The 20,206-nt window shown below is 44.5% G+C and overlaps 2 protein-coding genes across 2 annotated transcripts; both read right to left on the bottom strand.

Moving 5' to 3' along the window:
* Positions 1-470: 470 nt before the first annotated feature.
* On the bottom strand, positions 471-695 carry CCR75_007906 (uncharacterized protein; the record flags this gene model as incomplete). The annotated part of the gene is made up of 1 exon (XM_067965962.1): positions 471-695. The coding sequence occupies one exon, from the start codon at positions 693-695 to the stop codon at positions 471-473; it is 225 nt and encodes a 74-aa protein (XP_067822663.1).
* A 2,066-nt stretch (positions 696-2,761) lies between these two features.
* Positions 2,762-3,694, bottom strand: CCR75_007907 (uncharacterized protein; the record flags this gene model as incomplete). Its single annotated transcript, XM_067965963.1, has 1 exon — positions 2,762-3,694. The coding sequence occupies one exon, from the start codon at positions 3,692-3,694 to the stop codon at positions 2,762-2,764; it is 933 nt and encodes a 310-aa protein (XP_067822662.1).
* Positions 3,695-20,206: the final 16,512 nt, after the last annotated feature.

Here is a 20,206-nt window from a genome sequence, read left to right as displayed (position 1 = left end):
ACGGCCTCAAGATCCGAAATGGTATGATTCTTAGTAACGAACCTGGATATTATGAAAATGGGAAATTTGGAATACGTATTGAAAGTGTAATGCTTGTTAAAATGGTAAGTCATATTCGCCTGTTTGTAATTATCATTTTGAGTTTGATGTTTACCAGGCTCGCCATATTGAAAGCGCATTAAATCGAGATTTCTGCGAATTTGAAACCCTCACAATGGCCCCAATTCAGCAAAAACTCATCGAAGTGAGCCTGCTTACATTAGACGAGGTCAAGTGGCTTAATGCATACCACGAAGAAGTGCACAACAAGCTACAGCCGTTTCTCAAGGACGATTTTGAGGCCTACGCATATCTTGTTCAGGAAACAAAGCCGCTTTCGCTAGTCGATTAGCCTATATTGAACACAGAAATCGGTAAAGCCGATAAGAAGCTAATCTAAATATTGTTTGACGCGAACAAATAAATAAATACTATTCCATAATGCTCTCACCATCTCTTGTGGGAGAAGGACTTCTGCTTGCTCGATCATTTCTTGCATGACATAATTTTCGTCGCTCTTTTTTCTCTTTAGATAGCTCCATTTGATGCTGCAACCGCGCCTCAAACCGCTTCTCCTGTCGCTCTTTTCGCTCTACAATGCGCTTCTTGCGCTCCTCAATTTGATGCGGAGTTTCCCCTGCCAGAGCTCGTGCCATATGATTAAACCGTTTCCCATACACGCGCCTTTCGCGCTCTGCCACAATATTTGTTGCGTTCCTTGCTCTGATTTTGTGACTTTATCTTGATAATCTTCTAGTGGTTTGTCCTTTATTTCTGGCTTCAGGATGTGCTGCATCAACTTGGGCGTTGGCACTCTAGCGACAATATCAGAATATAAGCCCGTGGACTTCTCCTCGAACGTCAGATACTGCGTTGAACATACTCTTGAACGCATCGAATTCTCATCATCATGGTCTTTTAAGTGTGATATACTAGCTTGTGGCTCTGTAAGTCTTAAAGCAGTTTTTGCTGGCACGTCAAATGCCCGGCTCGTCTTCGTAGACTTTAACATGGCCCAATCAAAATCCTTGAGAAATATTTAAGTAACTAAGAATAAATCGAAATCATCATGTCTTTGAGTTAGTATCGTGATTGCTCGCATTTTTTTTAAATGATCCACAGCAAACAACAAGTAGTGTTCATCAAGCAATTCGGTCACTGACAACGCTTTCATGGTAGTAATAATAAACTTTGCTGATACGCCAGGAGGCTTTCAATGCATCGTGGAAGGGAGTAAGAGTACGAATCTATATCTGACTTGAAATGTCGGCAATTCCTCGAGATTCGCAGCTAGTATTTACATGAGCGGATGAAGGTAATCCTTGCTAAATTTGCAGCAGCATGCATTGCACCTGAATTTTTTTCAGCTTATTTCGAATGAGCGGCATTATTCGGTCGTTCCATCTCAGTCCTAGTGAAGCTTTACATTTTTTGCGACAAGGGCCTTAATCAGCACAAGCCACAAAATTCTTCGCATGCAAGGATAGCTGAAAGCTATGATAATATGTGCTAAATAATACAAGTTAGCCTCACCTTAATGTCATGATAGCTGCAGCGCGGGTGGCATGCTTCTTCAAGTTATCTGTGAGCTTGTAGAGTCGATCGTACTTTAAAGCTTAAGCTAGTTATGAAGTATCTCCGCACGCATATGGCTAGTGCAAAAGGACGCTTGACATTGGCCATATTCAAGTTAATGCGCTGCTCAAGTGTTTGTTTCATTTACCCATTAAGACGGATCGCGCATCCGACAAAATCTATTATAAGCGGTGCCAAGAGATATTCCGATTACGCTCCTTGCCATCAAGAGCGCTTATGACAATAGTGAACCGCACTTGCGCATAACTAAAACAAATGAAAAAGGATCGATAAGTAGAGACCGAGCATGTGAAGCATTTCAAACAACTTCTTCCTCATCGCTATTGCCGTTCAATGTCGAATTTTCTTTTCTTGGCTGTGTCATAAGTCTTTCCATTCATACGGCTATATTTTTATATTAGGCTTGTAGAAATACCTTTGAAGATCTCAAACTCTTCCCACCGCCATCAGCATCGAAATGATCTGCCAAAGGCCAAGAAGGTGGATTTCAAAGCATGTTCTAGCTATTGCTCGTACCTGCTATGATTTGTGTGCCTCCAAAGATTTTTCTTTTGAACTACTTGTATCCCTTTCAAAAACGAGATCCAGTCTTCGTATTTCCTTGCTCATTTTATTGTCCCTTATCGACAAAGCATCGCTTACGGCTTCATGGCACATGCATCTTTCAAAACTTGGTTTCTAAGACCTAACCTGCTCTGCCCCTCTTTGATCATGGCGTTCTTGCACCTTAAACAACGTTAGAAAAAGTTTAGTCGGTGCAATTAGATATAGTACGTGCAACTTTTTTTTAATACATCGCATTAATATCTGCTGCATCACCTTTGCAGAGCACTTGCTTCCGTAAGACCGATATGTCGTAAGTGCTATAAATTTCTTAATATTGAAGATCAAACGCTTCTCTTATTGTGCAGGAAAGCAAACTACGTTTATCTGTAGAGTACACCGCAATATATGTTAAACTGGAATCGATCACAATCGATAGGAGAAAACGGCGGAACATTTATTCAAACTCCCTCCTCGATATGCAGAACGTATCTTGTCTATATAAAACAACCTCACAATTTTCTCCTGAAGTGGTGTTGATCTTTAGCTCCATTTCTAAAGCACCAAGTGCAAACTCAACGTCTTACTTCATCAACTTCTTAAACTCGTCATACAGCACCAAAACAATAGCGCCACCCGTGCCACGGAGGACATTGGACCCAGCGCCCTTGAAGAAGGCACCAGATCCTTCATTCTTGGCGATTTTCGTGGCGCAGTCAAGCGTAGATGTGTACAGCACGTCCTTACGACCAGCCTGCATCATCATGCGACGACGCACCGTGTCGAAGGGGTAGGAGATTATACCAGCCAAAGTGGTCACAGTCTGGGCTACCATCCATTTCTGCCACACTGGAGCATTCTTGGGGTCGCGCAGAGCAATGTCACGCATTGTGTCATAGCCGCCGAAAAAGGCGGCACGGTACACGATGATACCACCGACAGAGACACCGAATCCCTGGTACAGGCCACCAATGCCGTCGGACTTGTAAATCGTCCCAATGCAGTTCACTAATCCGGTGTACATGCGCGACTTGCCCTTTCCAACATCTGCGCCAAGGCGGGTACGCGCAAAGTCAAGCGGGTACACGAATAGCAACGATGTGGCACCGGCGGCACCACCGGAGGCAAGATTGCCCATGAAGAAACGCCAGAATTGATCCTTTGTGACGCCATCCATAAAGATCTTTTTAAATTTGTCCTTGAAGGCAAAGTTCAAAGCTTGCGTTGGGAAGTAACGGATGACATTTGCAAGATTACCACGCCACAAAGAGCTTACGCCCTGCTCCTTCGACACGCGCACGAAACAGTCTACAATGCCCTTGTACTGGTCCTCTGGCTTAATCTGCGATGAAGCAGCCTGAACCTGGAGTAGTAATTTAACACGCTCGATGGGCGCCACAACCGTTTTTGAGATACCGCCAGCTACACCACCAGCTGCCAGATCCATAAGGAACGATACCGCGCCGCTCTTCTTCTCAGATGTGGCTACAGGCTTGTATTGAGTAAGAAGGCTCATGTTTTCAAGAGGACGATGGATGCTTAAAAACTGAAGCTTAGGTGAACGGGAGAAAAATCGTAAATGATAGAGGGAGGTGACGCGGCGTCTCGGGAGGGCTCTGCTCCGCCACACACATTTTAATTGCTCCCGTTTTCGAAACTATGCTTTTTAATTGGTTCAAATTAACGTGTGGCTCTAAATTCAAAAAGCATCTAAGTTGCAAAATAAATGTGCGAGCGGACGTGCAGTTGTTACTGGTGCGGCGTCGGCTTAAGGTGTCCCTTACAAGAGTATATTGTTGATCGCCGACCTGAGTCCAGCACGTAGGGTTCCCATTAAGAATATTGTCAAAGATGCGTAATTAATGCGTAATTGATTGTAGAACAAAGATGACGCCACAACCGAATTTTTTCCTGGCCAAAAAGATAAAAATGTTACTAATAACAGAAGGTATTCCTATTCCAAAACCACTTTTAAAACATTTTTCTTTAAGTTTAAATAAGCCGCTTCTTCTTAATTATTGCTCCCACAAATATTTAAAAGAAATTTTAAATTCGCAAACGAATATTTATATTTCAACAACTTCTGTAATTTAAGGTTCCAATCCAAAAAGTCAACAAAATATCTGGGAAAGTATGAGGGACATACGCTCAAGGTAAGATTAAAGGGAATTCCCAAACGCACCCTTCCATTTTCCTAAACGCACCCCACCCCCAAAAATTTTCAGCCAATCAACATTTATAATACATTTTATCCTAAACCGATACATACAAATCATTGACATTTAAGTGACAAAGGCACTACACATAGTGCTACAATTTACTGCTGTAATAGCTTGTGAAACAATAACGATAACAGTATTCAGATTTTCTTCTCTTTTGCTGCATTAAGCTGCAGCCAAACTTTGTTTTGCACAGAAGTGCTGGCATATGAATTAGGAAGAACAAGGAGAGCAGCGAGCTGATTGTTGTCATTTCTTCGAATTCAGGAAAAGCAAGGATGTGGACTCATTGATAAATTATCTAGGAGGGCCTCCAGAGGTTTGCGTCCTGCAAGCTCGTTGCGTCGCATCGTTTGGCATATTCCACAATGCCTCGTTGTTTTGCCTATGTGTTGAAATGATTGGTCTTCGAGGCACAGCAGCGTTATGAGAAGAGTTGAAACTGCTGGCGCTCGTTCTCAGCAAGCGACATAGAGAAGGGTAGGCACAAAAATGGACAAAATCATGGTTGTGGTGGTCATTGCTCAGAACTACTTTCCACGACCCCTGAACACCCTGAGGGTAGCTTGAAATGGACAATTGCAGCACTTGTGGCTTATTTTTCTTGCATTCTCAGGACGTTTAGGATCCTGGCGGCTACCTGCACGTTCGCACTGAACACCTTTAACTTAACTGCATTTTCGGGACGGTTGCCCACATCCTTTGACCGGGCTACTTCTAGAGGAAATCTGTACTCAAGCGCGGTAGCCTTCAATGCTTGCTCACCAGATTCCATTGGAGACCCGTGTTTCGGTTAAAAGGCTGTAAATTGACATTTCAATTCAATTCACCAGATTCCATTGGAGACCCGTGTTTCGGTTAAAAGACTGTAAATTGACATTTCAATTAGGGACTTGTAGTATGTAAAGATGCGCGACTCGTAGTATGTAAAGATGCACGGCTTGTAGTATGCGAAGATGCACGGTGTAGAAATGTAGCGCGGGCTCGAATGTTTGATCTTTTTGCCAATTCATTAGAAAATAAGAGACATGTATGGCTGGAAATTTATGGGTGCGTTTAGAAATTCCTAAAATTAAATCATGCAAAGGATGCTTGAGGCACAAATGTCAACTTTACAAATCCAAAAATAAGAACAGGTCAAACCTTACTCAGGAGAATCGACAGCGCAAAACTTCCTCCATGTTAATTGACTGCATATTTTTGGTATATGCTGTAATGTTAAAACATGATTCAAAATGGAGATTGCTTGTGAGAACTGTCAACACAACCATGAACAATTAAAGAAAAACATGACTTGGCATCCAATATCAGAAGACGTGCTAATGAGGCAAAAACTACCATTTAAAGGACCAATCCGGAGCTAGACCTCGCGAGGCAAGAAAAACTATTGAACTGCAAGATTCATCAAATAGGGCTAGCATGAGGGACATCCACAATGAAAAGGTAAAGTACTGAATCTGTTGAAGATTGATGTGTACATCGAACGTGTTGCGCTTTATGCATATGGGTGTATAGGGGAAATATAGCAAGGGATCGTAAGACAAGAACAATACGGAAAAATAGTATGTGGAAAAATCATGCTATGTGGCTCAGACAGTGACGTCCCCCATTTTAAGGTGGTCCACATATGTGGGAAAGGGGCGCAGCTAATGATTAAAAAGAGATAACGGTAGGATAGAGTCAACGGTAGGATCGAGATAAACTCAAGAAAATATAATTTATTTTCCGGTTTGCAATTCGACCGTAAGCCTATCTTCAAGCTCGTAGGTTAACGCAATTTATCAGGTTATGAGCCCAAGCAACGACTCCGATTCTATGATTTAGCCTTTTGACGGCTCAGTTTACGTGCTATGGAGCCACAAGATGAAGATGTACATCAAGTCCAAGGAGCTGTCTCCGGTGTAGACGCTCCGAATACAGTAAAGGAGCAGCAATCGCATGCCGCGATCGCTGTGAATCTGAGTGACGCGCAGTTGATGCACACTATCGACGCGACGACGGCGAGAGAGGCGTGGGGAAGGCTGGCGAAGTTTCATCGTACTCAAGACATGGCGAATCGACTTTGGCGTAAGAGAAATTTTGCGTCATTCAAGTATACAGATTCAAGCATCAGTGGTCACGTGACGGAGCTTGAAGATCTAGTGATCAAGATGAATAGCGCTAACTGCGAGCCAAGGGAAGAAGACGTATGTGCAGTGATGTTGAGGAGTTTGCCTGCAAGCTACAAGAGCTTAGCGCAGGCGATTCGCATGTCGGTGTCAAGTTTTAATTTTAGCGACCTCGTGAGCAAGTTAATTGCTAAGGAAGTTCGGCACAAGGACACAGCACGTGCAGAAGGAGCAACGGCTCTTAACACAAGCAAGAGAAACGGCAAGCAGCACCCGAAGAAGCAGCAAGAACTGCGTGCTAAAAGATCTCAGGAGCGTGTTTCAGCTGTGCAAGGTCGGCCACTATGCTAGAGATTGCCGTTCAAGTCGTGGAACGAGAGAAACACGAGATTCGGGATACGACCACTCCAACGTCGCATTTAATGCTAGCGAAGGGTCCGTCAGCGGCTTTTGGGTTATGGAGAGTGGCGCATCTGCACACATGTACAAGGACCGGGAAGCTTCTGTTGAGTATAAGGAAGTGTGCCAGGCGCGCAATATATCAAGCGCGAAGAGTAATGTGAAGTTGAAGGTCATCGGCGATGGAACGTGACCTACGAGTTTGGACCGGACATGCATGGATCGATGCTCGCCTCGAGAACACTCTCCATGTTGAAGATCTGTCAAAGAATTTGTTCTCGCTTCCGGTTGCATCAGTGCGAGGAATGATAGTAGAGATCACGCGCAACGAGTGCGTCGTGAAGCGGGGTGGGCATCGAGTTCCACTGGAGAGAAGCAGGGCTTTCTTATGTTCTTAAACGTTGACGTTGGTGCGGAGTGCCACGTAGCCGAATCCGAGAGCGGGCTATAACACAGAAGACTCGCTCACGCATCGTTCGGCCAGATAAATGCTATGATCAAGGACGGAAGGATCCAAGGCGTCCAAATGAAGACCGACGTCTTATGTGACGTATGCGCGACATCCAAGCAAGTACGCAAGTCTTTTAAGGCAAGCGGGGAAGACAAGGGACTCAGGGAGAGTGCGCGTCTTGACGGTATCGAGTGCTCCGACGTGCAAAAACGAATCACTCCATCTTCAAGATCTGGCTTCAAGTACATTGTAAATTTCGTCATGATGAAGAGCCGGTACGTGACAGTTAATCCATTGCGAAAGAAGAGTGAAGTCATGAGCGCGTTCGCAAGGTTTTATCGGGAGACTAAGAGCGTCTAGGTCTAAGATCAAGTTTATTCGAAGTGATAACGTTGGCGAGTACAGAAACGCGGCAAAACACAACTTCTGCAAATAAAAGTATATCAAGCAAGAGTTCACGGTCTCGTTCAATCCTGAAAAGAACGGCATGGCAGAGCGCATGAATCGATCTTTGGTAGAGATGAGCGCTGCATGCTTAAGGACAGCGGTCTCGACAAGTCTTACTGGTGCAAAGCGTTAATGAAGCGGCAGACATTCGGAATGTGATTCCGAACTCGTCGAACAAGACGTCAAGTCCGTACGAGATGGTGTTCAAGCGAAAGCCGCGCATCGATCATATGCGCGTGTTTGGTTCACAATGCTACGCGCAAGTACCAACAGGAGAAACGAAAGAAGCTGGACGATTCGAGCGTGAGGTGTTATTTTTTTGGCTACGCAAAGGATCCCAAGGCGTATCGATAACTTAACGCGGATGATGGCTCGATCATGGTTTCAAGAAGCGTGACGTTTGCTGAACATACCATCTCGAAGGGGATGAAAAAGAGAGACGATCGAATTATCGACATCATTGATTGAAGATGAAGAAAATTGGAGACGTCGACACTTGACGAAATGGTGTGGAGGTTCCAGAAAAGGATGAAAAGCTTCGGACTCAGCCACTTAGAGCTTGCCGTGGTCCGATTCGTGGTAGTCAAAACGAGTCCAGTGTTCAAGGTCAGGTTCCTACTCGATCATCAAGCACGCCCGGAAGAGACGGCGAAGAAGAGTGGATGGTGCGACCAATTCGAAAGAAAAGCGGTGTAAGGCGCTACGAACAAGAAATCCCCAAACTATGCCGCGGCCACTTTAATTTAGACGACTTCGAGGGAAAAGACGACTCGTTCTATTGATTTGTTGCAGATGACGATGGAGAAAGCTTGGACCTACGATGAAGTGATGATGAGTAAGAACAAGAAACAGTGGCTGGAAGCGATGAAGAGCGAGATGCAGTCACTCAACGAACACAAAACTTGGACGCTAGTAAACATGCCATCGGACAAGAAGGCTGTTGGATGCAAGTGGGTATTTTGGATCAAGCGCGCTACAAGTGAAAATATTGAAAAGTTCAAGCACGATTAGTTGCGAAAGGATTTGCGCAGCGACCTGGGATCGACTTCGTCGAGACTTTTGCGCCAGCGGCTCGCAAAAGTTAATCAATACGGTTTTGGCACTTGCAGCAGCTGAAGACTTGGAGGCAGAAAATGTCGACGTTGATACCGCATTCTTGTATTGAGACGTTGATGAGGAGATCTACATGGACCAACCCGACAGTTTTGAAGATCAAACAAAATCCGATGAAGAAGTGTTTGCTGCAGAAAGCGCTGTATGGAACCAAGCAAGCGGCGCGGCAGTGGAATGTCAAACAAAATCAGCATCTGGAAAACAAGGATTCTAAAGCACGTCAGCAGATCGGTGTGTGTTTATTTGAGTTCATTTAAGTAGGAGCCGTTTAATTAAATTTAAAAATAATAAATTGTTTTAAGAAAATAGCTGTGGGAATATCAATTTTAGTTGTGTGGATATTAATACCCTAACAGAATTAATTTTTAAACATTTGAAAAAATCCAAATATCCATTCGCAAATAATAATCCATGTATCAGGTAAGAGTTATTTTATTATTATACAGACCAACTCAAATGTGGTCTAAAGAAAAAGTCATGACCTGGATCCAAATTGTGATATTAGGTTGCTGCCTTGTAGCACAGTGTTTTGCACACCGCTTAATACAAGCAATATTGTCTCCAAGGGCTCCTCCTTGTCAGCCTTACATAGGCATTCGGGATGTCGCCATGCTTTATAGGTACGCCCATATCGCCGCAAGTCCCAGGGTCGCCTTCATCGTTGACAGGTCAATCACTGCATCAAACGAAATTTAGTAGTCGAGACAAATAACTGTTCATTACCACAAGCAACAAGTCGTAGCTTGAGCCTATCCACTGCAACACTCGCGTCAACCATCGTCTTGTAGACTTATTTGCTATGCAGCAAATTGGTAGTGGCCGGACGCTCAATGGCGTTCCAAACGTCGTTGAATTCCAGCGCCTAGCTTCCTATCAGCATTGCTTGGCGCCAACCGCCAGCCTTAGGAGGATGCATTGTAACGGAGCACCCTTTGCTAGAGCTATTAACAATACAAGTCAATCTACACTGATAACAGTGAAGGTTGGGCGCCTCGTACGACTTCACGTACACGACGTGCACGGGAACTTTTTAAGTAGCTTAAAAGTCTTAGCTTCTAAAGGTGATTATAAGGCTTTAGAATAGAGAAAGTAAAACTGTATTAATATACTAAGCTCATACGTTACGCTCTTCTATCTACTACCGACTGTATTTAATTAATAACTAACTATGTATGCGCACCGTACAACCGTGTCTTGTGACGATTGGCGGGGTTAATTAAAAAAATGAAACAACTAATCGATTTAGTCGATGTCTTATTGCGTCATTATTACCAAATTTTGTTATATTGAAACTATTATGTCAAATTGATAAAGATAATAATTTTGTACTTCTTTACTTATTTCCTCTCATAGAAAATAATATTAATTATTTCTCTTATAGGAAATAGGTGATGTAGCGGGACACCCGTTACATCACCCCTCCGATAACCAACAGTTACAATAGTGACTAATGCGGAGCGACAGAGATATACTATTATATCATTCCCTGATTTTTTGCAGTTTTAGTTTCTTATTTAAAACCTCCGCTTTTATTACATTATTGATTTTGTTCAAAATTAATTCGTTTGCGCATGGTGGCGAAACCCACGTGCGTCGCATGTGAAGCAGCAAAGCTGGCAGCCGCATGGCTCGGTGCGGCTGTTAGCGCTAGACGCTAATGCGTTTACTGCGGTGAAAAAATCACCTCCTTCTTGAATTGGAGGTGACAGGGCCGAGTCGGCGTCATCGCCCGACTCGGTGGCAACTGTTAAGGCATCCGTATCAACCGGGCCGTGTCCGGTTAACCTACGGGTTCAAACGTGACAACCAAAGAGGTGAAACCGAATTTGATAGAGCTTTCGTCAGACCCTTTTGGTGCGGAGTCATCTTGTGATGGCTCCATGGACGACGATAACTCTGGTAATGTCAGTATGCATCACCAGAAGTGAAGTGATCGTAATGGCTACTTCGGCAGGCTTGCTACTGGTGGTTCTAGTATGCATCACCAGGGACGGAGTAATTATAAGAATCATTCCGAGAGTAATGTTTGCGTCAACGTTAACATGATCCAACGGGAGAGGGACCGCAATATTTGCATATTTGCGGTCTGCTCCCGAAAAGAAGCCCTGGTTGCCCTCTAAAGGCAACTTAACTCGTTGGTCTGGTATGACCAACGATCGCTACTGAATTCCGTTGTTCGACTTATCCAGGCTTCACAAGCCTGGTGAGGATGAGACGGAATTCTTTCATCGATGCCTTTTACCGGCATCGATGGTACTCTTCTAAGCGGGCAAAGAATGTCAAGCCTTCGTTCCAAGCTTGGACAGCCTTTGTACATAATGTGCAAAATATAGGCCGTGAGGTCTGACTTGACAAACGGGATGCTTTCCGTGAACTGTTCAAAAAACGGACCGTAGTTGGTGCACGCTACAAGCTGCACTGATTGTCTAGATAGGGAAGTTGCCTTGCCTCCCGTGAGGAGACTCATGCTCATGCTGTTTTTAGGATGCAAGTCATGTCCCTAAGGAGGCTTTCTCCCTTGAAGACCTCATTGGAGAACACTCATCTCTTGTGGGATGCGCGAGGGGATTGAGAAAGTCCGAACCTTTTACGAGCGCGGTAAGCGCTCGTTCTTTTATGGACCCTCCGTCGAGGAGGATGGGTATCGTCGTACTGTCGTACGAGACCCGGTACGTCCATCATAGTTGGGCACGAGGCTCTTACCTAACATGCGAGGGTAAAAAATTTCCTTATGAACGAGATTATACGTTTGAACCTCTTTCACCTCTCGGTGTTCCGAGAAGCGGTCAACAAGGAAACACTTTACACGACTCGAATCCTTCAATGGATGTGGAGGAGGGAAAATCGGGTTGCTCGTTCGCCGAACCCGAGTCAACATCGTAAGGGAAGACATTGATCACGAGCGATCCTGTCGTCGCGAGTTGGCGGTGACATCGATAACGTTTCTCGTGACCAGTTGGAACATTGTGCGAATGTTGCATCTGATCGACTGGCGAACGAGTCCCTTCATAACGAGCTGGTGACAGCTCATCAAAAGATCTCATTCTTGGAGGATGTAGTGAAAAGTCTTGTTTTGTGAGAACGAGACGCTGTCCCGAGATAATCATGCTTTTGCTCGGGACCATCAGGCTTTGACAGACGTCTCAGACCGTTCCGGGGTGATTCGGAATCGGAAGAATCCTCGTACTGATACTTGGGGCGAATACGTTCGACATAAATCGTAGGATGCCTACGCATCCTACGAGGCAGATCGATCGTGTATGCATTGCCTTGGCGATGTAGTTCATGAAAAGGGCCGATATACCTGAGCAGTAATTAAGTACTGCCCACATTAGTCACTACATGTTTTGGTAAGTTTACCGTTGACAGTAGGACTAGATCATTAACATTTAATGGAAGACGTTTGCACTTTCATTTTGTCGGAGTTCCGTTTCCGTCAATCCATCGCATCAGCGATACAATCCTGTACGAAACGGACCACTGCTTCTCTAGCAAGCAGAAATTCTTCTGCAAACTCGGTTGTTTTTTGTCTTCAGTGCGACCGGTGCGCACTGCGGCGATATTATTCTCCTCAATAGTGGAGGCATTTTTGCTCTCACTAATATTATTGTTCTCGATGCTGAGTTTTTCGACATCTTTACCAAAATCAGTAACAGCATTATCGCTATTAATGAGTTTGTCAACTTCAATGCTGATTGAATCAACATTTGTATCCTTCGCATTGAGCGTTGGGTCAATACATGATGAGCAAGAGCTAGATTGTTCTATGCTCGAGCGAGTCCCCCCTTCAATAAGAGTAATTCTAAAACAACATGGGCATGCATGGATGGCGTAAGCCGTCACTTAAAACGGTGTATGCTTTGTAGAAGCATGCACTGATTTGTTGGTGGAATATTCTACCATCGGCAAGAACTCGCTCCAACTCGTAAAAGAGTGGATGTATCCGCGAATGCCCGTTCTGTCTGACCATCTATTTTAGGATGGTGAAAGACTTTTGCGACTGTGTTCCAAGTGATTAGAACACAGTTTGCCAGAACTACGCCGTGAATATCAGTTCACGGGGTAACCCATGGAGTCGAAATATCGTATTAACAAACACACATGCAAAGCCTTTGGCTGTGATCGACTCCGGGGCTGATGCAAAATTGACCATCTTGCCGAAATGATCAACAAACACAAGAATAACATTATACTTGTGATCGTCTTCGGGAAAATCGAAGAAGAAGTCCATCGATACGAACTACCAGCACTCTGCCGGAACAGGTTGAGGTTGTAACGGAGCACGGGATGAATCACTGAGCTTCACCCGTTGACAAACTTCGCAAGCACGTATGTGCTTGCGGACTAATTTATACAGGCGTGGCCATTAGAATCCGCAGCATATCGTGAGATAAGTTTTCTTACGTCCACGATGACCACCTTTAGGTGCATCCTAGCACTCATACATGCTACGTAAACGCAAATCATTATGGGTGGGGATGACGATACAAGGAGTGTCGCCAGCAATAGCTGTGTAATACAGTAGCCCATTGCGTGTTGTGCATCGATCCTCAACAGATTGACACAATTTCGACAAATCCTTTGAAAAAAAATTGGGATGGATTTATAAGGTAACCCAAAAAAAAATTTTAAACATATTCCAAACCTCCCTTTCACTCCAATTAGCAGATTTATAAACCCCTATAATTGAATATCAACTCTTAATAGCCTTATCTTCTTAAAAAGCTCTTCTACCTTCGTCAAGTAATGTTGACGACGGAACACTAATTGTTGCAAGAGTGACCTCATGCTCACTGTTGTTTTGCGCATCCGGCTCAAAATCGGGCCGGCGTGAAAAGGCATCAACGACGACATTAATACGTCCTGGTTTATACTCCCCGGAGAAGTCGTACTCCGCAAAAAAAGATAGCCATCTCGCCATTCTTTGCGAGAGATGTGGACTGTTTACGGCCGTACGTAGAAACGCATGGAAGATAGTCCATAAAGTTAGCCAGTGCACATTCAATTGCAAGACGTTTCTTGTCCTGCACTGGATAGTTGCGTTCACGGTCAAGTCCTTATATAAATGATTTGTCCTTAAAGACTTCCACAACTGGGGCGTAAGATGTAACATACGAGTCTTCTCATCAAAGACATTCGTCTATCGATTAGCTGCTCGGAACCCATTCGCTCTCTGGAAATACGATTGCCAACCGAATATCGACCATGTACTTATTATCTGTGACAAGTACACAGATCTGCTTGACCTTGCCACTATGCAGATCACCCAAAAAACTTTTCGGTTCTAGCGTTGGCAATTAAATTATCTCCGAAGTTGACTTTCGAGGCGCTATCAAATCAAGTTTATAAGCACCTACACTTGGTCCGTTGTTTACTAAGACCTTTAATATATCAGTTTCCTCTTTGGAAGTTATTTCCAGACATATTTGGAAACCTTTGACCACAGGTTTCTGGGGACTTATTCCCGCAGATTCTTGGAGTCTTATTCCCTCCAGTTTTATTTGGAGATATCCTCCCCAATTGTCTCTATCTGTGGTTGCGCAACCACAGCGAGATCCTCAATGATCGACTCTTCAGTCGATCTAGGACTTTCGCACTGTCCCTATAGACAAGCGTTTTCATTTTTACTTGGATGTTGCCTTCCAAGCAAGCATCCTTGTTTTGTACCACTTCACTTATTCGAGCGGTCGAATTTCGACACTACCTGTGCTTGTGCACAGCGGTTGGAATCTAACTCCACAGTGTGATGGGTATTCACACTGAGGTCTTGTGCGGTCCTGCAAACGACCGGCCCACAAGTGAGGACGTCGAACTCACATCCACACGCTTGTGGACGCTCCAACACGTTCGTCAGATGACCTTATGATAAACGAGAGAAGGCATCGTTCACAGCTTGATGCTGCCATTTTATGCATGACTTGTACTTTCTGATCCATGGTTATCCAAATGACATCAAATGCCATCCAAATCTAGTACGGTGAAATCATTATCGTACTGTTCACCCTTTAACGTGTATTGGATACCAACTACACATTTCTTCACTGTTACAGACGGGGCTGTTGCTAGGCGCACTGTCATCCTCGTTAGAGGGATATCGCGCTCATTAAATTTAAATTTGCGATCTTCGAGCGATTAACGTCGAATGAAATTTGTTCGACGCCCACAATCGACTAGGGAAGTAAGTGACATTTTAATAGCCACTATAATTTTCAGGGTGATGTGGTCAACCTCATCCCCTGGGGCAGTAACACACAAACACTTAATGTTCGTATGTGAGGAGCAACATTCGTCAAAAGGCCTTCAAATTCTTTTGACGTTGCTGAATCAATAGTGCGCTCCGCACCTACTAATCTCGACCGCTTTTTTTTACGATCCGCCTCGCCGTCGCGATTTTGCAACAGCGCCGAGTCCGCGTCCTCAGCAGTTCCTAGCGGCAGGTCGATCATTTCGCCCAGTGTTTCTTGGCACTGGTCGTGGGGCTCTATTTCGTGGCCTGTCTTTTGACAGCGATTGTATTTTTTGCAAATGTCTGTGACTTGAAGAGCGAGGTTTCTCGCACTCCGCATACGAAAGGTTCATAGGTTCTGAACCTCCATTTTCTTGCGTCTCGGAGGCGATAAGCTTTAGAGTGGACAAAAGCCTGTTTAAGGCTGAAGTCATCTTGTTCCGCTATAGAGATCGCTTGGTCGAGCGACTCTGATTTAAGCCGGAACAGGTGAGACTTGCAGTATCGACTGCAAGATGAATCATGATACAACTGATTAGGTATCGTCTATGCTGGGCATAAACGTGAAGGTCACGCTTGCGCTGCATCAAATCCAAGAACTCGGATCGAGCCCTAAATTCGGCATGTGGCGGATCAAATGTTTGCCTGAGCCGGGTTTTAAAGACCTCATACGATCCAAAGGTCAATGGGTCGTAAAGCTTGAGCCCTTAAGCCCAAGATCTGGCACGTCCGTCTTAGTTGGACATCCCAAATTTCACTTTTGTCGCTCATCATTGATGCGATGAGCTTCAATGGCGTCGTCTAAGTCGACGAACCACTTTAAAAGGGAGTAACCTTCGACTGTCTTAAACTTGAAGATTTCGATCTTTGAGCTTTCGGGACGACGCGGAAGCGTCGGCCCGCTAGCAGCATGTAAATGCTGCTGTCTCAACAGTTCCAATTATTGATCACCCTGTTCTCTTAACACCTCCACGTGTTAAGAGCCTTGCTGTTGAAGCAAAGCTACTTTCTTCTGGGCCCCGTCGAGTTTGTGTTGATAGAAATCGGCTTTGGCCGCAAGCTGTTCATCTCTGCCCAGAGTGTACATCATAGCGCCAACGGCTGGCCCGCCTACGACCGAACTCATTCGCTCGATCGCTCTCCATACCAGGTCACTTAAATGTGTGATCCTTTCACGCGCGTGATAGCCTTCTTGAGGGGCCATCCAGCATGTCCATGTTGGATGGAGCGTGCGTGGCCGTTGAACGGACTGCGAAGTGTTCGAAGCTGTACGGGGCACCTTTTGCTAGCACTGATAACAGTACTAGTAAACCTACACTGAGTAGAGTACACGACGTGTTGAGGAAGACTCTAAGTGGTTAAGAAGTCTTAGTTGCTAAAGGTTAATTCTAAGGCTTTTGAACAGAGAAAAAGTAGAACTGCATGAATACATTTAGTTTCTACGAAACGATCTGTTATCTACTACTGACTTTATTATATTAATAATTAAGAATGTATGGCGCCTACTTGCGCGCCGCACAATCGTGTCTTATGTCGATTGGCGGGTTTGATTTAAGCGTAAATGAACCAATCAATAAAATTAATGTCTTATTGCGTCAATATTACCTAATTTGGTAATATTGAATTTATTAAGTCAAAATTAATAAAGATAATTATTTGTACTTCTAAATATTATTTCCTCTCATAGGATTTTATATGAATTCTTCTTCTTATAGATAGTAGTATTTATGTAACGAGACACCCCGTTACAGAATTCATCATTGCTTGGCAGAGGTTCTGGATGTAATGCTTGCAGCCTTTATGCAATACGAATCATCTCTTATCGGGCAGGTCCAGTACCACTAAGCGGCATCTATGCCAACGCGGTACATCTTTGTACCTAATCCAGAGCCAAAGGCTCGCCCCCTTGTTGTCAATGTTACGTTATTTGAGAGTAAAGAGGGGGAGAATCAATTTTTTATCAAGCAGATGGAGATATCCATATACTCTCTCATGCTCTCAACAGAACAACAAAAGGTGCCATGGCCATCTTCAAGCTCGGTGGAAGAGCCATGGAATAGGCACTCACGTGTAGCACATCTATAAATGACGTTTTTCTCATGTGGAATTCGCTGAAACAGCAAATGACTAGCATTTTTGAGCCACCTGATCAGGCTTTTCGTACTTGATCACGACTCATTACGACTCGTTAGGGTAAACAAGCTTTAGGGGGCTATGTCCAGGAGTTGATATCTCTCATTGCCGCTATGCGTCGAGACCCGGTGCAAGAAACAATTGAGTAACCGTCTTTATGGAGGTCTCCATGAGGACGTTGCCCGGACAGAATCATTCCAATTTTATTCTGCTACTTTCGAGGAGGCAGTTGCCATAGCGCTACGCGCTGAGTTCGACTTTAAGTCTGCTCGTGTTAGCACGCCTGTTTACCGTACAAGCTCTTCGAGCAAATAAGTTCCGTCAAATAGACCGGAACCCATAGATCTAAGCCTCGTTTAGAAAGGAAAGAGGCACTTTAAGCTGCTAAACAGCATAAGAGCGTCCGTAGGTGTTATATGTGCGGAAACACGAAACACATACCCCGTTGTGTCCCTTACGCAACGCGCGCAAAGCTCGAAAGAGCAAGAAATCCGACCTACACCAGAAATCTGGTACGGTGCGGGAAAACGTCGATACCCAGTAGGGGCGGGCGTCCTACTGGGGATGACCTAGGCTCATTTGAACTCTAGGAGGTGAGAGTAGACAGGACCCAGCCCCAATTAGCTCTGTGCGTAAGGGCACGGAGCGTGAGAACAAGACTGGCTTTACAGTCGCTCAGGTGACTGTAAACGGTTTTGATAAGTCATGGTCAATTTTAATTGAATCAGGGGCGTCTTGCAATTATGCTCGACGTCTTTCCATTAGAGGGATTCAGCGATATGCTGAAGCGCTTAAAGCGCTGAAGGTGATATTATCACTGTTCGCTTAGCGACCGAAACTCGTGTCACTGATTATAAAGTTCGTTGAACTTAGGCATTAAATTTCTGGACTTTGACAATTTGGAATACTGTCTTGTCCTCGATTTGGATTCGATATTGATCTCTTTCTTGGTATGGCCTTGCTTGAACGCCAGAGCCATGGATCGATTGAAAGTCTAAGACCTTAGGCGCCACGCGCGATGTTCCTTGTAAAGCTTTGGAGAGTCATGAACCCACCTTTGCTAGGCAACAAACGCTATTGGCGCGAATCACTGACCGAATCTATCAGTGCTATCTATCGGAATGTCTGAGTTAATGAATTTCAATGTTGAAAACACTAATCTCGAGTCCGGCTCAGGAAAAGGGTGTGGAACGGTACGTACTCAGTCGAGTGACACTTGTTGCAATAACGAATCACTCAACGCTGAAAGCATTGTAGGCCTAGGGCCGAGTCGTCAATGGTGAATTATCTTTGAGGCAAAACGTGGAGTTGCACGTCTAAGTCCACTGAGTGTGTTCAGCCGAGGTGGCGCCATACTGAGTGCCAGTTGTCACACTATTAGCAAGTTGCTAGGGCATTTCGGATCAAACCCTTCTTATTAACGTGAAGTGACACGTAAACGATCACTGTACAAGGAATTTGAGTTACATAATTCCTTGCCGAATGTCGAATTAGACACCAGCTCTGGTACAGAGCCCATAAAGGTTGGGAAACTTGGAAACGTGGATGTCCCACCTCTAATTGGCGTATTGTCTCTCCTACGAGACAGGGAAAATGCGAAGCGTCCATACCCTCACAAAGTGATACGAGCAAGCAATTGCATACGCTTATAAATGGTGTATACGGTAACATCAAGGGAGAAGTTAGCCTTGCGGCAATCCCTTCGTTACATGCTCTTTAGAGCTACACGAAATGTCTATTGATGAGTTCGGTCGAGCCTTGAAGGCTAGCGACTTATCTAAGATGGTGGTCATTCGACCAACGATTGAGTTAAACTCATCGTCACTTCTAGATGAAGCTGTTCTGGATGACACAAAATCTGCGCTAAGTGTGCGGAGTGGATCATCGATTCGTAAAGCTCGTACGGATCCATTAAATTTCTTGATTGAGGAATTCCAGGATGTAAGGTGCACCAATTCACCATCGATTTTACCTCCAGATAGAATTGTCCGTCATGGGATTTATTTGGTTTCTGGTTGTAAGCCTGACGAAGACGCAAAAGTAGAGCAAAAATGGGAACCAAATACTGTGCTTCACGACAGTGGTCTTTACCAAAGGAACAGTGTGATGTCATTGACGATTTCTTCCTTGCAAAGCACGAAGAAATCTCCCCATTTGACACCGACATTTACTGTCAAAAAGCCAAATGGTATGGCGCATTGTACATGCTTATAAGAAGCTCAAACCTTTAATCCTAGACAGGATATTCTCCAGAACAATGGGGTGGGATGTACGTTCTACAGTGTACTTAACTTAGCCGATGGTTTTATTACATGCTAATGCGGGCTAGCGATATCCCGCTTGCAGCGGTTAGCACACCAAGCGGTATGTTATGGGAGTGATTGGTTTATGCCACAAGGGCTCTTGAATGCCCGGCTAAATTTGATCGTCTACTGACGCAAATGTTCCGCTCTCATCGAGGTTATGCACAGACTTATTTGATGACATTTTTGTCCATAGTCGTGCGTAGCGTGCGCTGCAGGGTCGTTCGGATGTGGAAACCCCTATAGACCATTTGCGAGCAGTGCTCGAGTGTATGCGTACAAATAATTTGTATGCCAATGCATCGTAATGCATTTTGGCGTAGAAGAAATTCCCCTTTAAGGGTGCTTCATTGGAAATCGAGGCCTCAGAGTGAATCCCGCTAAGGTAAAAGTCACAGTTAATTGGCCAGTTCCAAGGAACCAAAATTTATGCGTATGGGGTTAGGTCTCGCCAACTATTTACGCAAATATAGCGTACGCTGATATAGCTAGTCCATGATTTAATCTCTCAAAAAGGATTCAGATTGGTGCTGGACTAGCACAGAGCATACTGCTTTACAAGCAGTTAGGGATAGTCTTGGCCATGGCCCGATTCTGGCAGTGCCAAATACGAGTTGGCCTTTCAGTGT

The sequence above is a fragment of the Bremia lactucae genome, assembly GCF_004359215.1.
Source record: "Bremia lactucae strain SF5 chromosome Unknown BlacSF5_NotPlaced_17_SHOA01000003.1_2250557bp, whole genome shotgun sequence".
Lineage (NCBI taxonomy): Eukaryota > Oomycota > Peronosporomycetes > Peronosporales > Peronosporaceae > Bremia > Bremia lactucae.
The sequence above is the reverse complement of the archived record's forward strand: the minus strand, read 5'-3'. Positions and strand labels throughout refer to the sequence as shown.